The sequence below is a fragment of the Mobula birostris genome, chromosome 20 (genome assembly GCF_030028105.1).
Source record: "Mobula birostris isolate sMobBir1 chromosome 20, sMobBir1.hap1, whole genome shotgun sequence".
NCBI classification, from domain to species: domain Eukaryota; kingdom Metazoa; phylum Chordata; class Chondrichthyes; order Myliobatiformes; family Myliobatidae; genus Mobula; species Mobula birostris.
In genome coordinates this window covers 45,975,109-45,999,166 of record NC_092389.1, presented here as the reverse complement: position 1 = coordinate 45,999,166, position 24,058 = coordinate 45,975,109, and the positions used below count along the sequence as shown (strand labels likewise).

At 44.9% G+C, this 24,058-nt stretch overlaps 1 protein-coding gene across 1 annotated transcript in view; it reads right to left on the bottom strand.

The window, feature by feature from the left end:
* Nucleotides 1-5,446: 5,446 nt before the first annotated feature.
* The window catches only part of LOC140184959 (F-box/LRR-repeat protein 6-like), a gene marked incomplete at its 5' end in the record, with an annotated part of 57,633 nt that continues 39,021 nt past the window's right edge, over nucleotides 5,447-24,058 (bottom strand). Inside the window, 5 exons of the mRNA XM_072238201.1 lie at nucleotides 5,447-5,736; nucleotides 8,192-8,426; nucleotides 9,237-9,465; nucleotides 12,097-12,210; nucleotides 15,777-15,884. Of these exons, the coding sequence (XP_072094302.1) occupies nucleotides 5,544-5,736; nucleotides 8,192-8,426; nucleotides 9,237-9,465; nucleotides 12,097-12,210; nucleotides 15,777-15,884 (879 nt within the window). The remainder of the gene's footprint in view (nucleotides 5,737-8,191; nucleotides 8,427-9,236; nucleotides 9,466-12,096; nucleotides 12,211-15,776; nucleotides 15,885-24,058) is intronic.

The following is a 24,058-nucleotide window of genomic DNA, read 5'->3' as shown; positions in this document are numbered from 1 at the left end:
ATTCTAGAAATGTATTCCAATTGGTCTGACAGACTCACTCCCAGCACTGAGACAGATTATAATTTTTTTTACATATACATTCCCTTCCTCTGGTGCACCTCCTTTTCCTTTTCTCCAGTGGTCCACTCTTCTCTCCCATTCAATTCCTTCCTTCAGCCCTTCACCTCTTCCAGCTGTCACCTCCCTCCTTACTTCATCCTCCTCCCCACGCACTCACCCGAACTTGCCTATCGCCTGCCAGCTTGTACTCCTTCCCCACTTTCTGGCTTCTACCCCTTCCTTTCCAGTCTCGATGGATGGTGTTGGCTGTTGTACTCCCCTCCACAGATGCTCTCTGACCTGCTGAGTTCCTCCAGCACCGTGTTTTGTGTTGCTCTGGATAAAAATGTAGATGGGTGGGTGAGTTATTTTACAGACAACACAAAGATTGGAGCGGTGGATAGTGTAGCATGTTGTCGAAAGGATACAGCAGGAGATAGACCTGTTATGAGTGGAGAAATGGCAGGTGGAACTTAATCTGGACAAATGTGAGGTGTTGCTTTTTGGAAAATCAAATATAAGGGGAAGGTGTGTAGTTAACACCAGGACCCTTAACAGCATTGATATACAGAGGGACCTTTGGTCCAAATGCAAAACTTCCTGAAAGTGATCATGCAAGTAGATAGGATGGTAAAGGTGTATTGAATGCTTGCCTTCACTAGTTGGAAAACTGAGTATAAGAGGAAATCATGGCGCAGACGTATGAGGTCATCACTTTAAAATAGATGAGGAGGAATTCCTTTTGCCACTGCCACAGAAGTGAAGATTGGTACGTTCTTGATTAGTTAGGGCATCATCTCACGCAGATGGTAAACCCCCAGCGCCGCCAACTTGGCGAGGCAGCATCCCGGAAGCTTCCGACCACAGTCTGACTCCGAGTCCGTCCGAAAAACTCCGAGCCTCCGACCACCTATTTGACACCGAGCACTGAGCACCACCTCTGCCGAGCGTTTCGACCCCGGCCCCGGCAACAGGAGATACGCAAAGCCGAGGATTTGGGGCCTTCGTCTCCGGAGATTCTCGATCGCACAGTAGCAGCGGCAGCGAAGCAGGCATTTCAGAAGTTACTCCAGATGTTCCTCTGCACTTCACGGCTGTCCCCATCAAATCCGGATTGATGCACGGCACCCCTAGTTACACATATCGATATTCATACGGAATGGCCGCGCGCTGCGTCGCGCCGCCATCTTCTCCTCCCTCCCACCTTTACATTTATTACATTTTTTGTAATAAACCATGATTTAAGCACCATAGCAAAGGCCAGTGCTTTCCCTTTCACAACACAGAAAGGCAGCCATCCGTTTCTCAATACGTACTCATCAAAAAGGAAGGAGCTGCTGATTAAAGCGGGTCTCTGGCCCAGACCAGGTGACCAGTTGCACCTGCGGAGGACGGTACTTACGGCAGTACCTATACAATGCAAAGGGGGTAGAGGCTGAAGACTCTTGAATGAGCAGAACAAATGCAAGTGACCTGCTCACCACCCTGTGGACTGAACAAAATGCACTGCCTCTGTAGTGGGACCTTGGGTAGGCTGCCCTTCGACCGATTACTGTGGCTGCACTTTACAACCACTCCATGCAATAACAGGGTTAAAAAACAAGAGCATTTTACAAGGTTATTAGTAATAGCCCTGAGTCAAAAACCAAACAGCTCGCACCAGTGTGCAGAAATAGCACATTTCACAATGCATATTCCTACTTCAGACATACCAGCAAGATCATTGAATGTGCTTTCAGCTTCTTTTAAGAGTGATTCAGCATGGGACCAGGCCCTTCAATCCAACACATCTATGCCCACAACAAGCTAGTTCCATTTGCCGATGTTTAGCCCACATCCTTCTGAACCAGGAGTTCCCAACTGTTATTACCCTACCCATTAACCAAGGGGTCCATGGACCCTAGGATGGGTGCACTTGCTCTAAACAATTCCAATCCACACACTTATCCAAATGTTAACATACCTACTTCCTCTGGCACCTCATTCCAACCCCAGTGAAGAAGTCACCTCTCAGGTCACTTTTAAATCCTTCCCCTCACCTTAAACCTTTCCTTCTAGATTTTGGCAAGGGAAAGGTGGTTACATGGAAACTGCCTATGTTCCAAATGAGCGGAGGCAATGGGCTGACATCGACTCAGTTACAGTGACAATTACAATAGTTTTAAAGTAGGCTTTGGAATCCTGGCCTGAGCAACACCAAGTGTGTTTCTGGACTCTCAGTGTTAGCTAATGAAAAGTTCCTGCTGTGTATGCAAAGAGCCCCAGAATATGTAGGGTTCCTGCTGGTGCCATTTTCCAGGGTTTTCTGCTGGGCTTGGACCATTAGTCATGGATGTAATACAAACACAGATACATCCAACACTGGCATCAAGGATTTCCAGTAATGTAATTTTGGAGATGGGAGTTCAATCCAGAAAAGTGTGAAGTGATTCACTTTGGAAGGTCGAACTTGGAGGCTGAGTACAGGATTAATGGTAAGATTCTTAGTGGTGTTAAGGATTCCCTCAACAGGGATCTCATGGTCCATGTCTGTAGATCCCTCAAAGTTGCTGCACAAGTCGATAGGGTTGAATTAGAAGGCGTATAGTGTGTTGGCCTTTATTAGTTGGAGGATTGATTTCAAGAGTTGCGATGTAACGTTGCAGCTCTATAAAATCCTGCTTATTGTGTATTGTGCTCAGTTCTGGTTGCCTGAAAAGGATGTGGAGTTTTTAGATAGAAAACAGAAGAGATGCTGCCTGGATCAGAGAGCTTGCCAAATGAGGACAGGTTGAGTGAGGTAGGGCTTTTCTCTCTGGTGTGAGGGAGGATGAGAAGTGACCTGCTGCAGGTGTACAGCAATGCTAAAGGCATTGAGAGAAAGGACAGGCAGAAATGGCTAATATAAGGGGACTTAATTTTAAGGTGACTGGAGGAAAGTATAGGGGGATGTCAGAGATTGTTTGTTTGTGTGTGTTTTTTTAAACACACTGGTAGGTCCGTGGAATGCCCCATCAGGGTTGGTGGAAGAGGTAGATACATTTGGGATATTTAAGAGACCCTTAGATAAGCACAGGGATGATAGAAAATAGAACATAGAACATAGAATAGTACAGCACAGTACAGGCCCTTCGGCCCACAATATTGTGCCGACCCTCAAACCCTGCCTCCCATATAAGCCCCCACCTTAGATTCCTCCATATACCTGTCTAGTAGTCTCTTAAACTTCACTAGTGTATCTGCCTCCACCACTGACTCAGGCAGTGCATTCCACGTACCAACCACTCTCTGAGTAAAAAACCTTCCTCTAATATCCCCCTTCAACTTCCCACCCCTTACCTTAAAGCCATGTCCTCTTGTATTGAGCAGTGGTGTCCTGGGGAAGAGGTGCTGGCTATCCACTCTATCTATTCCTCTTATTATCTTGTACACCTCTATCATGTCTCCTCTCATCCTCCTTCTCTCCAAAGAGTAAAGCCCTAGCTCCCTTTATCTCTGATCATAAGGCATACTTTCTAAACCAGGTAGCATCCTGGTAAATCTCCTCTGTACCCTTTCCAATGCTTCCACATCCTTCCTATAGTGAGGTGACCAAAACTGGACACAATACTCCAAGTGTGGCCTAACCAGAGTTTTATAGAGCTGCAGCATTACATCGCAACTCTTAAACTCTATCCCTCGACTTATGAAAGCTAACACCCCGTAAGCTTTCTTAACTACCCTATCCACCTGTGAGGCAACTTTCAGGGATCTGTGGACATGTACCCCGAGATCCCTCTGCTCCTCCACACTACCAAGTATCCTGCCATTTACTTTGTACTCTGCCTTGGAGTTTGTCCTTCCAAAGTGTACCACCTCACACTTCTCTGGGTTGAACTCCATCTGCCACTTCTCAGCCCACTTCTGCATCCTATCAATGTCACTCTGCAATCTTTGACAATCCTCTACACTATCTACAACACCACCAACCTTTGTGTCGTCTGCAAACTTGCCAACCCACCCTTCTACCCCTACATCCAGGTCGTTAATAAAAATCACGAAAAGTAGAGGTCCCAGAACAGATCCTTGTGGGACACCACTAGTCACAATCCTCCAATCTGAATGTACTCCCTCCACCACCACCCTCTGCCTTCTGCAGGCAAGCCAATTCTGAATCCACCTGGCCAAACTTCCCTGGATCCCATGCCTTCTAACTTTCTGAATAAGCCTACCGTGTGGAACCTTGTCAAATGCCTTACTAAAATCCACATAGATCACATCCACTGCACTACCCTCATCTATATGCCTGGTCACCTCCTCAAAGAACTCTATCAGGCTTGTTAGACACGATCTGCCCTTCACAAAGCCATGCTGACTGTCCCTGATCAGACTATGATTCTCTAAATGCCCAGAGATCCTACCTCTAAGAACCTTTTCCAATAAAGGGCTATGTAGCAGAGAAAGGAGTAGGTTGATAGGTTGTGGGCTGAAGGGCCTGTACTGCGCTGTGCTCTTCTATGTTATTTCCACGCAGCAGTTCACTGAACGTTAATAGTGAATCCCAATACTCAACGATTAGGACATTTGGAACCAGTTCCTTTGACTAGGTCCTTAATCAGTATATCAATGAGAAGATAGTGAGGCAAGTTCTACACGACGCCAGGAAGTAAGAAACTGCACCATGTGGCACCACACAGACTATCTTAAAAAAACAAACACCAAAAAGCGCTCCAAGAAAAAGAGCAACCAAGAAGTTCCTTACGAGGAAGTAAAATTAAAAGACCCGTCCAGTTGAGGCACAACCTGGAAAACCATCAGAGCACCTTGGAGAGTGGACTGTATGATGCTGGGGTCCAGGGAATGTAAAGGAAATGGAAAAACCTTAAGGCAATAGATGTTTTATCTCCTGTAGTGCCTAGACCAAACTGTTTAACCATATACAGGTAGCTACTCTCCACAGTCAAGGTGTAGTTTACATTTAGTGACTGATGAAGCGTGAACCAGTTCGCTGGTCTGAGAGCGGGAGATCACCTCTCACTGTCACGCTGCAGTTCATGATCACGTATTGCCTCAGGAAACCCTCAACTGGTCAAACCTGCCCCCCTTAACATCCGACTTGCCCAAGCTTCCTTTATGAATTGCATCTGCCTTGCAACGTCTGCCCAGCTCCCTCACAAGGCAGGCAAACTGCAGGCTCAGAGCACAACATATGGTCTGCTCAAGATGTAGATCAGGAATCAGGAACTCTTTTCAGTATTTTGCAGCAAATTGACTTCAGCCCAGGTTTGGCTTGGAACAATAAATGCTGCAGACCGCAGCCCAGAGTAGTTCCAAGCTGTACCTAGAATACATCTCGGCAGTCCCAGGCCCCGGCACAATGCAGTCGATATATTTTTTTGCTTTCTTTATTGATAGTGCTTTGAACTTTAAGGAAAGAGCATAATCCTACATAAAAACTTTATGAAGGCACGCCTACATAAAGAAACAGCACCCTTTGTTTCTACCATTGGGCTGCAACTGTTCCTGGTGTCTAATGAGCAGAGCCTTTAGCTGTCAGCCTCTCCCCGCGGCCTGTGGTCCCCAGTGGGTTGCTGCTCACCCACGCTGCGGCTCAGCAAGCGGTTGATCAACTGGCTGACCTTATGCTGGCCTCGGTAGATGCACCTCAGGTCCCGGGGCAGACAGTAACAGGATGTAAGGTTCAGGTAGCTGAGTTGTGAGCAGCAGCTCACCACCACCCTGGAGAACAGAGAAAGAGAAAAATCAAACCTCTCTCCACAGACCTAAAGCAACAAACAGAAACATTTCCTGAGAGAAGTTACTGAGTATGCCAAAAGGATAATGAATCTCAGGGTTGTATACAGTGATATATATGTACTTTGATCATAAATTTACTTTGAACTTTGATTAGACCACACTTGGGGAGTATTGTGTTCAATTCTGGGTGCCTCAGTAGAGGAAGGATGCGGAAGCTTTAAAGAGGGTGCAGAGGAGATTCACCAGGACACTGTCTAGATTAGAGAGCATGTCACATGAGGCAAGGTCTAGTGAGCGAGGGCTTTTCACTTTGGAGCAAATGAGGATGAGAAGTGACCTGATAAAAGTGTACAAGATGATATCAGGCATAGATCAAGTGGACAGCCAGAGACACTTTCCCAGGAGGAAAGGGCTAATTTGAGGAGGCAAGATTTTCAGGTGATTGGAGAACAGTATTGAGGAATGTCAGGGGTAAGTTTCTTTTAAAAAACAGAGTGGTGGGTGCATGGAATACACTGCCAGGGTGGTGGGGTGGTGGTAGAGGCAGATACATTTGGGAATTTAAGAGCCTCTATGATAGCCACATGAATAAAAGAAAAAAAATTTCGGTGGCTCAGGCACATTGAGTGTGAGTGTCAGTGTTGGAGCGCTACAGACGTCGGGAGAGAGAGAGAAAAAAAAGAGTATAAAAGGAGCAGATTCGGGTAAGGCTGGGCTTTACTGGCAGCACAACGTGATAAGTGTTGGTATCAGAGGCCAAAACAAAACTCAGCTGCAAATAAAATCAAGGGTCAAGCAGAGATGCCAGTACGCCAGTGATAGGAAGGCTTTGGCTTTACGGTTTTCAGTGTACGCATGCAGGCGGAGGCACAGATGAGAAGAAATAGCCTTTTCTTTAGTAGAGAGGAGTCAGGATGGAATGCTCCTCCTGTCAGATGTGGATATTCAGGATACCTGACAGTTTCCCTGACGACTACACCTACAGGAAGTGCACCCAACTTCAGTGTCCAACTGACTGGGCCAAAGAGCTGGAACTGGAGTTGGATGTTCTTGGGATCATTTGGGAGGCTGAAGATATTAAAGCTGACTCTTTTGAAGAGGTAGTCAGACCCAGAGTACAGGCTTCGGACAGTAGATGGGTAACCACCGTGAGGAGTAAGAGGATTAGGAAGTATGTGCAGAGCGTCCTGTGGCCATTGTCCTCAGCAACAAGTATACCTATTTGGATACTGCAAGGGGTTGGGGTGGGGGTGGAGAGACATCCACTGGGGCACAGCAGCAGCAGCCAGGCTGGTGGGTGTGTGGCCGGCTCTGAGGCTCAACAGGGAAGTGTAAAGTCAGGCAGTGCAGTAGTTATAGGGACCCAATAGTTGGGGGGACAGAAAGGAGATTCTGTGGCTTCAAAAGAAACACCAAGATCGTGTGTTGCCTCCCGGTTGCTAGGGTCCAGGACATATCAGAGCATCTGCAAGATATTCTCAATGGGGAGGGTGAACAGCCAGAGGTCCTGTTGCATATTGGCACCAACTACATAGGCAAGGCAGAAAGGGGGAAGAGGTCATACACAGTGAGAATATAGAATTAAGCTACACAGGCCGATTAAGGTGGTTAAAGCGGCTTATGGAACGCTTGCTTTTATTAGTCAAGGCACTGAGTCCAAAAGTCAAGAGGTTATGTTGTAACTTCATAAAACTCTGGTTAGGCCACATGGAGTATTACATACAATTCTGTTTGCCCCACTAGGAAAGATGTTGAGGGTGTAGAAGATGTTTACCAGGACTCTGCCTGGTTTAGAGGGCATGTGCTATCACGACAAGCTAGATAAGTGTATTGTTTTCTCTGGAGCAGCAGAGGCTGTGGGGAGATCTGATAGAAGTTAATAAGATTATAAGGGACTTTGATAGAGTAGACAGAGAGCATCTGTTTCTCAGAATTGAAATGTTTAATACCAGAGGACATGCCTTGAAGGTGAGGGGGTAGGTTCAAACTGGATGTGAGGGGTAAGATTTTTTACTCAGAGTCGTAGATGCTTGGAATGTGCTACCTGGTATGGTGGTAGAGGCAAATACATTAGAGTCTCTTAAGAGATGCTTGGACAGGTACACGGATGTGAGGAAGGTAGAGGCACAGGGCATGCTATATAGGTAGGAGGGATTAGTGTTTGGGTGTTTTTAATCTGCTTTTTAGCTGGTTCGGCAAAACATTGTGGGCTGAAGGGCCTGATCCTGTGTTGTACTCTTCTATGTTTAAAAATGGAGGGCTATATGGAAGAGAAGGGTTAGATTGATCTTCAAGAGCACATTAAAAAGTCACACCACGTCATGGGCTGAAGGGCCTGTACTGTGCTGTGGTGTTCTGTAGTCTCTGTGATATTAACTGGTCTTTTCACACTTCAGATCTAAAATATAGCAAAGGTGAGCACCACACTGATGACTACCTGACAGCATCCAGGGTGACTTTTGTCGCCGCCAGGTTGAGGGAGCGTAGGATGACATTGCCCTCAGTCCCTGCCAGGATTCCCATGGCTAGCTCAAGGTCCTTCCCTCTGTAGAACTGGCCACTGATATCCAACGCCTCCAAAGAGTGTCTCCACTTCAGAGCTATTTGCTGTGAGCCCTGCTTAGCCAGCTGTAGCGTGCTATACTCTAGTCCCAGGAACAACCACGAGAGGTCTGGTGATGGAACAAGCAGAGAGTTTCGTAAGAACCCAAGAGATTCTATAGATGCTGGAAATTATGCTCAGCAGGTCAAGCAGCATCCAAGGAGAGGAATAGTCAACATTTCATGAAGGGTCTTGGCCCAAAATGTTGACTGTTGACTCCTTTCCATACGTGCTGCCTGACCTGCTGAGCTTCAAAAGAAATCACTTTGGCTCGTTAGCCTCAGATGCTATAAGATTGTCAGGGGCAGGCCATTCGGCCCCTCAAGTCTGTTCCACCATTCAGTAAGATCCAACTTTCCTTATGTAAAAAGGAAAAGACTGGTAAAGACAAATGTAGGTCCCCTACAGACAGAAACAGGTGAATTGATTATGGGGAGCAAGGACATGGCAGACCAATTGAATAATTACTTTGGTTCTGTCTTCACGAAGGAGGACATAAATAATCTTCCAGAAATAGTAGGGGACAGAGGGTCCAGTGAGATGGAGGAACTGAGCGAAATACATGTTAGTAGGGAAGTGGTGTTAGGTAAATTGAAGGGATTGAAGGCAGATAAATCCCCAGGGCCAGATGGTCTGCATCCAAGAGTGCTTAAGGAAGTAGCCCAAGAAATAGTGGATGCATTAGTGATAATTTTTCAAAACTCGTTAGATTCTGGACTAGTTCCTGAGGATTGGAGGGTGGCTAATGTAAACCCACTTTTTAAAAAAGGAGGGAGAGAGAAACTGGGGAATTATAGACCGGTTAAGATAACGAACACAATAATAAAAAAACCACAATAAAGATAAATACATAGATGAGGAGAGAGACCGTTCTCCCTACCTTGGCAGGGCAGAAGCTGTAGCGACGCTGGTGTGAGCCGATAACAACCTCGGAGGTCCAAGCTCTGCAGCTTGGTCGACAGGTGCAGCAGCTTTACCAGAACCTCATCTGTGACCAGCGAGCATGAGGTGGCCAAGCACAGCTCCTCCAACTCAGAGAAGCCGACCTCAGGGGAAACGATCGTTGTGGAAACCCTTGGGAACCAGGCCAGATTCAGCAGTCTTAGGACCTGCAGCAAATGACACAATTGGTTAAAGACTGGCGGTAGCTGGTTTACTGCAAAGAGGCAAGTTAACACAGACAGTAACTTCCACATATCAAAGGATTTGAGCACCTGAATCACCCGAGCATAGAAAATCACAAGCCAAGTGCTGCTAAATGGCAGTAACACAATGGGAGCCCTCCTGATCAGTACGGGAGCAAAAAGGCTTGCTTCAATGCAAAGTGATGTGATGCATTTCTACAATATAGGACAACGCAGCACAGGCACAAACTCTTTAGCTTCGATGCAAAGTGATGTGATGCATTTCTACAATATAGGACAACGCAGCACAGACACAAACTCTTTAGCTATCATGGCTATGACAACCACAATACCAAATTAAACTAAACATAATGAGCAATTGAGACTGCTAAACACGAGAAGAGCCCATGGTGTTACAGGAAAGATACTATATAACCATATAACAATTACAGCAGGGAAACAGGCCATCTCGGCCCTTCTAGTCCGTGCCGAACTCTTAGTCTCACCTAGTCCCACCGACCTGCACTCAGCCCATAACCCTATACTAGCATGGACAGAGCAGTGGCTGACTGGCAGGAAGCAAAGAGTGGGAATAAAGGGGGCCTTTTCTGGTTGGCTGTCATTGACTTGTGGTGTTCCACAGAGGTCTGCTTCTTTTCGTATTATATGTTAAGCTGTATGACGCAATTGATCACTTTGTAGCCAAGTTTGTGGACCATACCAAGATAGGCAGAGGGGCAAGTAGTGTTGGGGAATCAGGGAGTCTGCAGAAAGACCTAGACAGATTAGGAGAGTGGGTAAAGAAGTGGAAGATGGAATATAGGGCAGGGAAGTGTATGGTCATGCACTTTGACAGAAGGAACAAAGGTGTAGACTATTTTCTAACTGGAGAGAAAATTGAAACAGCAAAGGTGTGAAGAGACTTGTGCAGATTTCCCTAAAGGTTTACTTTGCAGGTTGAGTCGGTGGTAAGGAAGGCAAATACAATGTTAGCATTCATTTCAAGGGGACTAGAATATAAAAACAAGGATGTAATCCTGAGTCTTTATAATGCATTGGTCAGTTTTGGGCTCCTTATCTGAGAAGGGATGTGCTGGCACTGGAGGGGCTCCAGAGCAGGTTTACGAGAATTATCTCAGAAATGAAAGGGTTAACGTACAAGAAGTGTTTGATGACTTTGGACCTGTACTTGCTGGAATTTGAAATAATTAGGGGAGGGATCTCACTGAAACCTATCAAGTATTGAAAGGCCTTGATGGAGTGAAAGTGCAGAGGATGCTTCCAGTAGTGGAACAGTCCAGGCAGGCTCAGAGAAGAGGGAAGGCACTTCCAAACAGAGAAGAGGTGGAATTTCTTTTGCCAGAGGGTGGTCAATCTGTGGAATTCACTACCATAGAAGGCTATGAAGGTTAAGTCATTGGGTACATTTAAAGTGGAGGTTGATAGTTACTTAATTATTCAGGGTGTCAAGGGTTATGGGGAGAATGCAAGAGACTGGGTTTGAGAGGGAAAATAAATCAGCCGTGAATGAATGGCAGAACAGACTTGATGGGCCAAATTTCCTCATTCTGATCAAGAGCCTGATGGTTGAGGGCTAATAACTGTTCCTGAACTGGTGGTATTTGACATTCTATGCTGGTGGGGGGCGGGGGGGGGGGGGGTTGTTGGCGCGTGGCCAAGTGGTTAAGGTGTTTGTCTGGTGATCTGAAGGTCGCCAGTTTGAGCCTTGGCTGAGGCAGCGTGTTGTGTCCTTGAGCGAGGCACTTAACCACACACTGCTCTGCAACAACACCGGTGCCAAGCTGTATCGGCCCTAGTGCCCTTCCCTTGGACAGCATCGGTGGCGTGGAGAGGGGAGACTTGCAGCATGGGCAAATGCCGGTCTTCCATACAACCTTGCCCAGGGCTATGCCCTGGAAACCTTCCAAGGCACAAATCCATGGTCTCACAAGACTAACGGATGCCTGTTAAAAAATACTGAGGGGGGAGGGGGAAGATGTCTACCCTATATATACTGTATACCCCTTGTAATTTTTGTAACTTCCAACACATGCCAAATGCTGGAGGAACTGAAAGGATAAGGTAGCATCAACAGAGCAGAATAAATGATCAACGTTTCATCTGATGAGGGGTCTCAGCCCAAATGTTATAATTCTATTCCCTTCCATAGATGCTGCCTGACCTGCTGAGTCTCTCCAGCATATTCTTTGTATTGCTCAAGATTTCTAGCACTTGCAGAATCTTTTGTTGCTATAAACTTCAACAGGTCTCCCCTCAGCCTTTGTAGGTGGAACGTACATCGACAGGCAAGGGTGTTCTTTATGAATGAGGGGTCATTGAAAGAGAGTTCAATAGACAGGCAGTAATTTTATTTTCATTAGAAATAAAGCACCTTAACACAAGCCCACACCACCCAATTAGACTCCTGTGACTAATTAACCCACTAACCCATACGTCTTCAGAATATGGGAGGAACCAGAGCACCCAGAGGAAACCCACAATGCTACAGAAACTCCATACAGACAGTGGTGGGAGTTGAACCCGAGTCACTAGCATTGTAATTACATTACACTAACTGCGACGTTACAGTGCCATCACCCTCAACACCCCAAGCACCTGTAGTTTGGGGCAGCCAGTCTGTAGCATCTCAATGCACAACAGGAAGAAGGGATTAGTCTGCTTGATCTCGGAGTTGATCTCCAGTACTCTGAGTTCAGTGCAGCAGCCAGACTAGGAGACAGGAGCACACAGATTAGGTGAATGAAATTGTTAGCAAACTGGACCAAATACCAACCAGCTGCATAAAGACATCAAATAAAACATGGTGATTGTCAGCTAATTGGAAGATTGGATCTCACCTATATCAAAACACCTCTCCAGTAACTTTACAGAGATAGTCCATCGTGGGTAAAGTCCTGGCCACCATTGAGCACATCTGCACAGAGCACTATCGTAGGAAAGCACCATCTATCATCAAGGACCCCCACCATCCAGGGCATGCTCTCTTCTTGCTGCTGCCATCAGGAAGGAGTTACAAGAACCTCAGGACCTTCACCACAAGTTCAGGAACAGTTATTACCCCTCAACCATCAATAAAGCTCTTGAACCAAAGGGGATAACTTCAATCACGCCAATAGTGAACTGTCCCTTCAACCTATGGACTCACTTTCAAGGCCTTTTCATCTCATGTTTTTGATATGTATTATTGTTTTCTTTGTATTTACTGTGAATGCCTGCAAGAAAATTAATCTCAGGGTTGTATATGACGTGTTGGCGTGTGGCCAAGTGGTTAAGGCATTCGTCTAGTGATTTGAAGGTTGCTAGTTCGAGCCTTGGCTGAGGCAGCCTATGTGTCCTTGAGCAAGGCACTTAACCACACATTGCTCTGCGACGACACCGGTGCCAAGCTGTATGGGTCCTAATGCCCTTCCCTTGGACAACATCGGTGGCGTGGAGAGGGGAGACTTGCAGCATAGGCAACTGCTGGTCTTCCATACAACCTTGCCCAGGCCTGCGTCCTGGAAACCTTCCAAGGCACAAATCCATGGTCTCATGAGACTAACGGATGCCATAAATAAATATGATGATATATGTACTTTGATAATAAGTTTACTTTGAACTTTAAATCACCTGTAATCTGATCATATAGATGAAATTCTCCTCTGAAAACATTTGAATAAGATTGTATGTTTCAGAATCAGGTTTATTGTCACTGACACGTTTCCTATACTGGGGGAGTCTAGGACTGAAGGGCACAACCTCAATTTAGAGGGACACCTACTTAGTACAGAGATGAGGAGGAATTTCTTTCGTCAGAGGGTAATGAGTCTGTGGAATTCATTGCCACAGATGGCCATAGAGGCCTAATAATTGGGTACATTTAAAGCGGAAGTGAACTCCACCACGAGTGTCCCAAGCCGACCGCAAAAGGAGGCGGGTTAGGCATGGGGCTAGCAAGCCCATCCTGTGGAGAAAAAAAAAGCAGTGCTACTGAAACACCAACGGAAGCTCTAGAGATTCCATCCCTGGGACAGGAAGGATAAACCAAGAGGCAGGACAGAGAACTCTGGCGAGCTACTGTCAGTGGCCTTTGCCCCAGTAGGGGTGTTGGGGCTTAAGTAAAGCAGAGGTTGGTAGGCTCTTGATGCCTTGACTCAGAAGTTATGGGGAGAAAGCAGGAGAACAGGGTCGAGAGGGATAATAAATCAGCCATGATGGAATGCCGCAGCACCTGCGATGGACCAAGTGGCCTAGTTCTGCTCCGAAGTCTTATCTGATGTGAAATTTGTTGGTTTGCAACAGCAATACAGTGTAAGAACATTTAAAAATATATAAATAACAAAAATAAATAAATAGTACCAACAATAAAAGGAATAATAGGTGGTGTTCATGGCTTTATGTGTGTGTGTATATATATATATTCATTTAATATAAGTATACAAGCTCTCACATATTTGGCGATACTCAAACTTGTACATATGTTTTTATGATTGCTTTTACATTTTACATTGTGTTTTATGCTTCTTATTTTTTTGAAATATGCTGCATCGGATCTGGATCTGGAGTAACAATCATCTTGTTCTCCTTTGCACTCATGTAATGAAAAATTACAATAAACAACCTTGAAATTGTGCTGGGGTGGGGGCTGGTCCCTCCTGTCAGTGCTGTCCTCCAGGGTTGGCTCAGTGGAAGGCAAGCTGAACTGCATTCATCTGCAGCTGCACTTGCGCGACATGTGGAACTGCTGTGGGCTGTTCTTCCAGAAACGTGGCTCCGGGACAACATCCCATGTACCATCATTCTACAGGCCACGACATCCAGGGGCTTGGCTACATATGTTTTTGTGTAACTGTATGTTTCACTGACAATGTAATTCTATGTGCAATATGTGCCTTGTGCTGTGTGACTGTTGGTACTACACTTTGCATCGAGGTCCCAGAGAAATGCTGTTTTGTTTGGGGATATACATGTGTATGGGTGAATTACAATGAAAACTTGAATCTTGAAGGGATGTGGGCTTCACAGGTTGAGCCAGCTTTTAATTACCTGTCCCTAGTTGCCTTCAAGGAGGTGCGTGGTCTTCTTGAATCGTTGCAGTCCCTGGGATGTGAACACACCCACAGTGCAGTGGAGGAGGGAGTTCCAGGACCTTGACCCAGTGACACTGAAGGAATGGTAATGTATCTCCAAGTCAGGATGGAGTGTGGCTAGGAGGTCGCTACTGAACATTCACAAATTTCCTAACAGCAGGTGACCAGAGTTGGATACAGTATTCTGGAGGCAGTGTTCATGGATTATTCAGAAATCTGATAGTGGAAGAGAACAAGGTGACCCTAAAACATTGAGTGTGTTTCTTAAGGCTCCTGTACCTCCTTCCTCATGGTAGTAATGAGAAGAGAGCATATCCTGGGTGATGGGGTCTTTAATGATGGATGCCACCTTTTTGAGGCATTGCCTTTTGAAGATGTCCCAAATGCTGGGAAGGACAGTGTTGAGGATGTTTCCAATGGAGGTTCCCTCCATATCAGATGGTGATGCAACTAGTCAGAATGCTGTATCAAAATTTGCTGGAGTTGGAGATAACTCAGAAAATGTGTAGCTCGGGTGGTTGATGGTAGGGTTGCTAGAGTCTTTGGTGACATACCAGATCTCTTCAAATGTCTAATGAAATATGACTGCAGGTGTGACTTCTTCATAACTGCACAAATAAGTTGGGCCCAAGACACATCTTCAGTGATGTTGAGACCCAGGAACCTGAAGCTGCTCACCTTTTCAACTGCTGATCCCTTGTACAACCAAACGAAATAACGTTTCTCAAGACCATGGTGCACCCACAAAACATATCACTCACACACACACAGGATACAAAGCAAAATATATCATAAATAAGTGAAAATATGATATAAAAAAGACTGTAGTATGCAGCACAAAGAAACAGTAAACTGCTCTCTGTCCGAGTGACAAAAGCTCAGTGGTGACAGGGTATTCATTAGTCTCACAGCCTCAGGAAAGAAGCGGTTACCTAGTTTGGCATCCCTAGTCCTGATGCTCCTGTACCTCCTTCCTGTTGGTAGTGGGTCAAAGCGATTGTGGAATGGGTGGTGGAGAACCTCAACAATACTTTGGGCCCTTCATCTGCAACACTGCTGGTAAATTTCACAAATGGGGGGGGAGAAGAGGCAGGAAACCCCGGTGTCCTCTCAGTTCATCCCTTCCTTCCCATGGCACAACCCAATTATTGTGGGATCCTGCAGCTCCATCCCATTGCCCACCCCCTGAGCACAAGGTAACCTTACCATAATGGCATTCAAGATGTTGTGCTGGTGAATGTTGTACGTCACAAAGAGCTGTCTGAGTTTCAAACCTGCTGTCTCCAGAAAGTTGACTACTGCTGCTGTGTCAACCTGCAAAGAAAGGTCAGAGATAGTCAATCAATCGTGACCCCTCAAACCCTCTTTACCTTCGTAAGATCTAGGATCAGAAGATCAATTAGATCATGCCTAATTGTATTTCAATTTTAGTTCATGACTTGGCTTCCACATTCCTGTCTAATCTTCTTTCCTTATTTACAGATAGAGTGCAGAACATGCCCTTCTGGTCCTTTGAGCCACAGTGCCCAGCAACCCCCATTTAACTCTAGCCTCATCACAGCACAACTTACATAACACCATAAGAAATAGGAACAGAATTTGGCCATTTGGCCCATAAAGTCTGCTCCATCATTTCATCATGGCTGATCCATTTTTCCTTTCAACATCAATCTCCTGCTTCCCCGCATCCCTTCATGTGTTGACCAATCAAAAATCTATCAGACTCTGCCTCAAATATACATAAAGACTTGGCCTCCGGAGCTACCTGTGGTGAAGAATTCTACAGAATCACCACTCTGACTGAAGAAATTCCTCATCTCCGTTCTAAACAGACACCCCTCTATTCTGAGGCTGCATCCTCTGGTCTTAGACTCTCCCAACATCAGAAACATTCTCTCCACATCCACTCGATCAAGGCCTTTCACCATTCGATAGATTTCAATTAGGCCACCCCTCATTCTTCTGAATTCTAATGAATATAGGTCCAGAGCCATCAAACGCTTTTCATATGGTAAGCCATTCAATCCTGGAACCATTATCATGAACATCCTTTGAACCCTCTGCAGTTGCAGCATATCCTTTCTAAGATAAGGGGCTCAAAACTGCTCACAATACTCCCAGTGAGGCCTCATCAGTGCTTTATAAAGTCTCAACATTACATCCTAGCTTTTATATTCTAGTCCTCTTGAAATGAATGCTAATGTTGCATTTGCCTTCCTCAGCACAGATTCAACTTGCAAATTAACCTTTATGGAATCCTGCACATGACTCCCAAGTCCCTTTGCACCTCAGATTTTTGTATTTTCTCTCCATTTAGAAAATAGTCAGCCCTTTCATTTCTTCTACCAATGTGCATGACCACATAGTTTCCAACATTGTATTCCATCTGCCTTTTCTTTGCCCATTCTCCTTGTCTGTCTAAGTACCCCCTCTTCTTCCTCAAAACTACCTGCACATCCACCTATCTTCAAATCGTCTGCAAACTTTGCAACAAAGCCATCAATTCCATTATCCAAATCATTAACATATAACACAAAAAGAATCGGTCCCAACACTTTGGAACACCACTATTCACCAGCAGCCAACCAGAAAAGGCTCTTTGCCTCCTGCCTATCAGCCACTGCGTTATCTATGCTAGAATCTCTCCTGTAGTACCATGGGTTTGTAGCTAATGAAGCAGCCTCATGGGTTAAAGGCCTTCTGAAAATCCAAGTACACAACATCAAGCGATTCCCCTTTGTCTATCCTGCTTATTAGTTCTTCAAAGCATTCCAACAGATTTGTCAGGCAAGATCTTCCCTTGAAGAAACCACCCTGACTACAGCTTATTATCATATGCTTCCAGTACCCCAAAACCACACCCTTGACAATCGACTCCAACATTTTCCCAACCACTGAGGTCAGGCTGACTGACCTATAATTTCCTTTCTTCTGCCTCTGTCCCTTCTTGAAGAGTTGCAATTTTCCAGTCATCCGGAACCATTCCAGAATCCAGTGATTCTTGAAAGAACATTACTAATTTCACCACAATCACTTCAGCCAACTCTTTTAGAACCCTTCGTGTATACCATCTGGTCCAGGTGACTTCATTTACCTTCAGACCTTTCGGTTTCCCAAGAACCTTCTCTCTAGTTATGGTAACTTCACGTACTTTATGAACCCTGACTCCTGGAATTTCTACCATACACAGTGAAGATGGATGGAAAATAATTAGTCAGTTTGTCTGCCATTTCTTTGTCCCCCATTACCACCTCTCCACCACCATTCTTCCGGCGCTCTGATATCCACTCCCCCCTCCCTTTTACACTTTATGCATCTGAAGAAACTTTTGGTATCCTCTTTGGCTAGCGTACTTTCTGATTCCATCTTTACCTTTTTAATGTCTTTTTCGGTGCCTTTTGTTGGTTTTTAAAAGTTTCCCAACCCTTTAACTTCCCACTAATTTTTGTTCTATTATATACACTCTCTTTGGCACTTATGTTGGCTTTGACTTCTCTTGTTAACCACGGTTGTGTCATCTTTCCTTTAGAATACTTCTTTCTCTTTGGGATCTACATATCCTGTGCCTGCTGAATTGCTTCCAGAAATTCCAGCCATTGTTGCTCTGCTGTCATCCCTGCCAGTGTTCTTTTCCAATCAGTTCTGGCCAACTCTTCTTTCATGCCTCTGTAATTCCCTTTACTCCACTGTTATACTGATACATCTGACTTTAGCTTCTCCCTCTCAAATTTCACAGTGAATTCAATTATATTATGATCGGTGGCATTGACCTCCCACATCATGAAGACCCTGGAGACACCTATTCTGGAGCTGCTCCGGCCTATGGTCAAGCCACACTTAGATCCCCTCCAGTTCGCCTACCAGTCCCAACTAGGAGTTGAGGATGCCATCGTCTACCTGCTGAACCATGCCTACGCCCACCTGGACAAGCCAGCTAGCACTGTGAGGGTCATGTTTTTTGACTTCTCCAGTGCGTTCAACACCATCCGCTCTGCTCTGCTGGGGGAGAAGCTGACAGCGATGCAGGTGGATGCTTCCCTGGTGTCATGGATTCTTGACTGGCAGAACCACAGTACGTTTGTTTGCAACACTGTGTGTCCGACAGAGTGATCAGCAGCACTGGGACTCCACAGGGGACTGCCTTGTCTCCCTTTCTCTTCACCATTTACACCTCAGACTTCAACTACTGCACAGAGTCTTGTCATCTTCAGAAGTTTTCAGATGACTCTGCCATAGCTGGATGCATCAGCAAGGGAGGTGAGGCTGAGTACAGGGCTACGGTAGGAAACTTTGTCACATGGTGTGAGCAGAATTATCTACGGCTTAATGTGAAAAAGACTAAGGAGCTGGTGGTAGACCTGAGGAGAGCTAAGGTACCGGTGACCCCTGTTTCCATCCGGGGGTCAGTGTGGACATGGTGGAGGATTAGAAATACCTGGGGATACATATTGACAATAAACTGAACTGGTCAAAGAACACTGAGGCTGTCTACAAGAAGGGTCAGAGCCGTCTCTATTTCCTGAGGAGACTGAGGTCCTTTAACATCTGCCGGGCGATGCTGAGGATGTTCTACGAGTCTGTGGTGGCCAGTGTTATCATGTTTGCTGTTGTGTGCTGGGGCAGCAGGCTGAGGGTGGCAGACACCAACAGAATCAACAAACTTATTTGTAAGGCCAGTGATGTTGTGGGGATGGAACTGGACTCTCTCACGGTGGTGTCTGAAAAGAGGATGCTGTCTAAGCTGCATGCCATCTTGGTCAATGTCACCCATCCACTATATAATGTACTGGGTGGGCACAGGAGTACATTCAGCCAGAGACTCATTCCACTGAGATGCAGCACAGAGCGTCATAGGAAGTCATTCCTGCCTGTGGCCATCAAACTTTACAACTCCTCCCTTGGAGGGTCAGACACCCTGAGCCAATAGGCTGGTCCTGGACTTATTTCATAATTTATTAGCATAATTTACATTTTACTATTTAACTATTTATGGTTCTATTACTATTTATTATTTATGGTGCAACTGCAATGAAAACCAATTTCCCCCGGGATCAATAAAGTATGACTATGACTATCACTTTCCTCTAAGGGTTCTTTTCCCTTAAGCCCTATTGGTTAATTGCACAACACCCAGTCCAGACTCGCAACCACAAGTTGCTCTAAAAAGCCAATTCATAGGCATTCTAGAAATTCCCCCTCTTGGGATCTAGCACCAGCCTGATTTTCCCAATCTACTTGCATACTGAAATCCCCCATTCCTATTGTAACGTTGCTCTTGGCCTTCATTTTCTATCAGTTTGAGGTCTGCATATAACTCCCATCACAGTCTTTTTACCCTTGCAGTTCCTTCATTCTATTCACCAAGATTTTACACCTTCTGACCCTATGTCATCTCTTTCAAATGATTTGATTTCATATTTTACCCACAGAGCAATGCCACCCCTTCTGCCTTCTTGCCCATCCTTTTGGAACAATGTGTATCCTTGGACATTAAGCTCCGAGCTATAATCTTCTTTTAGCCATGATTCAGTGAGGCCTAAAACATCATACGTGTCAACCTGTAACTGTGCTACAAGTTCATCCACCTTATTCCCGTATACTGTGCACATTCATAGACAACACCTTCAGTCCTGTATTCACCCTTTTCGATTTTGTTTGCCTTTTACATTGCAACTCATCCTGTTGACGGCAATTTTGCCCTATCACCAGCCTGTCCTTGCTAGAAATCTCACTACTCACTGGCTTTGTTTGTAAACCAAGCACCTCATCCTCAGCACTATACTCCAGTTCCCATTCTGCTGCCAAATTAGTTTAAACTCTCCTGAACAACTCTAGCAAAGGTGCCACAAGAGTCTCAGACTCCTCGGGTTCACGGGTAACCGATTCCTTTTGTACAGATTGCATCTTCCCCAGAAGAGATCCCAATGATCCACCAGTCAGAACCCCGCCCCCTGTATCAGTTCCTCAGCCACGCATTCACTTGCCAAATCATCCTATTCTTACCCTGATTGGCATGTAGCATGAACAGCAATCTAGAGATTACTATCCTGGAGGTCCTGTTTTTCAGCTTTCTACCTAGCTCCTTAAAATCTCTCTTCAGGACCTCTCAACTTACCTACCTATGTCATTGATGCCAATATGTACCAAGACTTCTGGGTGCTCACCCTCACTCTTGCAAATGTCATGGAGCCAGTCCAAGACATCCCTGAACCTGGCTCCAGGAAGGCAACATCCCCCCTAGGTGTCTCTATAACACCCACAGAATCTCGTGTCTGTTCCTCTGACTATGTATGGAATCTCCTATCAACACTTCCCCTATCTCCTCTTCACCCGGTCACTGTGGCTTCCCCCGGTAGGTCATCCCCCTCAATAACATCCAAAGTTAGATATCTCTTATTGAGGGGAATGGCTACAGGTGTACTTTGCACTGGCTGTGTATTTCCCCTCCTTCTCCTGACTCTCACCTGTCTCCTACAATCTAGAGGTGACTACCTCCCTCCAGGCTCCTGTCTATCACCTCCTTATTCTCCCGCACGAGTCCAAGGTCATTGAGATGCAGCTCCAGTTCCTTAACATGTTCTCTCAGGAGCTGCAACTCAGTGCACCTGGTGCAGATACGTTCAGACTTCCCACGTCCCACACAGAGTACAAAACACTGTCACTGAACTACTATGCCCAATACATGAGGAAGGAACAAATAAGAACAGTAAGAGCGAAACCAACCAGAGCCTTTACCTCGCCCTGCCTGATGAGCCAAAGTCGCTCTGCTTGCACGCAGACATTGAACGGTAGCCCTTTTTACGTACTACCTCTTGCTGATTAGCCGCTCAATGCAGAGAAAATGCCAGAAAGCAGTTACAAAGGCCAATTAACCTACTAACGGGTAATCTTTTCACTGTGGGAGGAAATGCACACATTCCACACTGGGAGAACGTACATACTCCTCACAGAGAACATCGTATTGAACTCCGAAGTCCAACACCCTGAGCTGGTATAGTGTCATGCTAACGGCTACATTACCCTGGCACCCAATTACATCAGTTCAATTAGATTAGATAAATTCAATTAGGTTGTGACTAATGATACTTTAATTATCTCATTACTTTGCTTGCATGTCCCTTTCTTATCTTCTCAATAACATGTTGTTCAAAAAGAAAAGAAAACTGTAAATCATAAGAGATTCTGCAGATGCTGGAAATTCAGAGCCACACACGCAAAATGTTGGAGGACCACTGCGGGTCACACAGTATCCATGGAGAGGAATAAACATTCAACGTTTTGAGATGAGATCCTTAATCAGGATAAGAAAGGAAGCGGGCAGAAGCCAGGATGGAAAGGTGTACAAGCTGGCAGATGATAAGTGAGACCTGGTGAGATGAAGATGGGTGGGTGGGGAAGGGGGCTGAAGTAAGAAGCTAGGATATGATAGGTGGAAAAGATAAAGAGCTAAAGAAGATGGGGCTCATCAGCTGTGGTTGGCAATTCTTCCGGGAGAGGAAAAACTCTGACCTCATCCTCCTCTGCCTGCAACTACACCCACTCATGGGGAAGGCTTCAGGAGTAAACCCTGAAAAAAATCCTTAGCTGGAGTCCCTAAGGCAGTCCTACGTTGAGTTCAACACTGACTGGCGGACCTTCGCCTGCGGCTCGATGGAGTAATACATAAATTTTGCGGCTGCCTTTAATTTCTCCTTTTCCCCAGTTTAAACCTTGAATTTTTAACTTTTATTTCTCGGATCTTAGAGGGAAATAGTTGTCATGATGTCATATCCTTTAAGAAGTGGAAAGCAGCCTCTTGAATCCAGCAATGGAAAGGGAAAAACTTTGAAAGAAAAATCGGAAGATATGCCTGTCTGGGCTGAGCGTTTGGAACGTGCGTTGATGGCTCTCGACAACAAAACAGACAATAACACTTTTGAGTTGAAGTCGTTCCGACAGAGTTGTCAGACTATTGAGGAAAATATTATTTCCTTGAATACTGACTGTAAAGAGTCGAAACATCAAACTGTGGATATTTCAACCCGCTTGGAACAGGCACAAAGTAAAATTGTCGATTTGGAGGCGAAGTCTCGTCGGAATAATATACGAATTATCGGACTAAAGGAAAATCCTCAGAGTGGGAATTTATTGGACAATTTTGCCAATTTGTTTTAATCTTTGTTTCCAGATATTCTCCCTCAACCTCCCGATGTTGAAAGAGCTCATAGAATTTTCATTTCGAATTCTCAGATTTCAGGTAAACCTTGGCTTATTTTGGTCAACTTTCTTTGCTTTAAAGTTAAAGATCAAATCATAAAATGTGCAAGGAAACAGAGAGTTCTTAAATTTAACGGTTCCAAGATCCATTTTTATGAAGACTATCCACGGGAAGTTATGGAACAGCGGATCAAATTTGTCCAGCGATGAAAATTGCTCATGCAAAGGGATTTTTTCCATTGCTTCGCTACCCCGCTAGACTAAAATTATTTCCTAACGATTCTGCACCTCGTGAGTTTTTGGATCCCTAAGCGGCATTGGACTTTAAATCGTGGAGTCGGCTGTCGCATAAAGGATATTTGGGTTGCTGAATAATTTTCTGAAAGAAAACAGGCTTTGAAGATTTTTGATATGCTGAAGATTTCCTTTGATCAATGAACTATTTCAAGAAGAGGTGAACTTCTTGGTTTGACTAATGAATGACTTTTTTGAAGTCTGTTTGGTATATGGAGTGAACTAACACAGTGGACAGGTTATTAACTGGTTTGATTATCTGCTTCTTTCTTCCTTTTCTTCTATTAATTAAGTGATAGCTTTCATAGTTTATACAGACTCTTTCTTATATAGTGAAGAGTGTTTAGAATAGATAATTAGCTTTACTTTCCTTTGTTAAAGTTGGGTAGTAAGCTAAAGGAATAATGGTGTCTTTTTCTTGTTAGAGATTGTATTGTTTAGGTTTAATAGCGTTGTCTTGACGCTTCTGGAGACTGTTTTTGCACTCCTAGTTTATTTTCAATGATTAACTATAACCATCTTTTTTCTGCTTCTCTGGTATCTTAGGGTCATCTGATTTCTTTGTAAAGAGGAGGGGGGGAATTGGGAGAAAAACTTTTAAATCACTATTTATATTGAGCCGCACGCGGAGTTCTGCTTTTCCTCTTCTCTTTGGGGAGGCATTCCGGCTTTTTCCTTCCTTTTTGCCGGATTTCTACCTTTTGGGATGGTGGGAGGATTCGGGGTTTTTTTGCATTTTGGGGTTTATTACAGGTTTTTTCCCGTTATGGAGCTCTGGAGCATGCGTGTTTTCTATATGGTTATACTCATCACCGCCATCTTTGATTAGCCCATGATGGTATGTGTGTATTTTTGTGTTTAAAACAATATTCTACGGTTACTAAACAGATAAACACTATTAGTTGGAAAGTACGTGGCTGGAATCACCCTATTAAGCAAGAGAAGACCTTTAAAATTATTAACCGATTCCAGCCCGATATAATTTTTGTTCAAGAAAC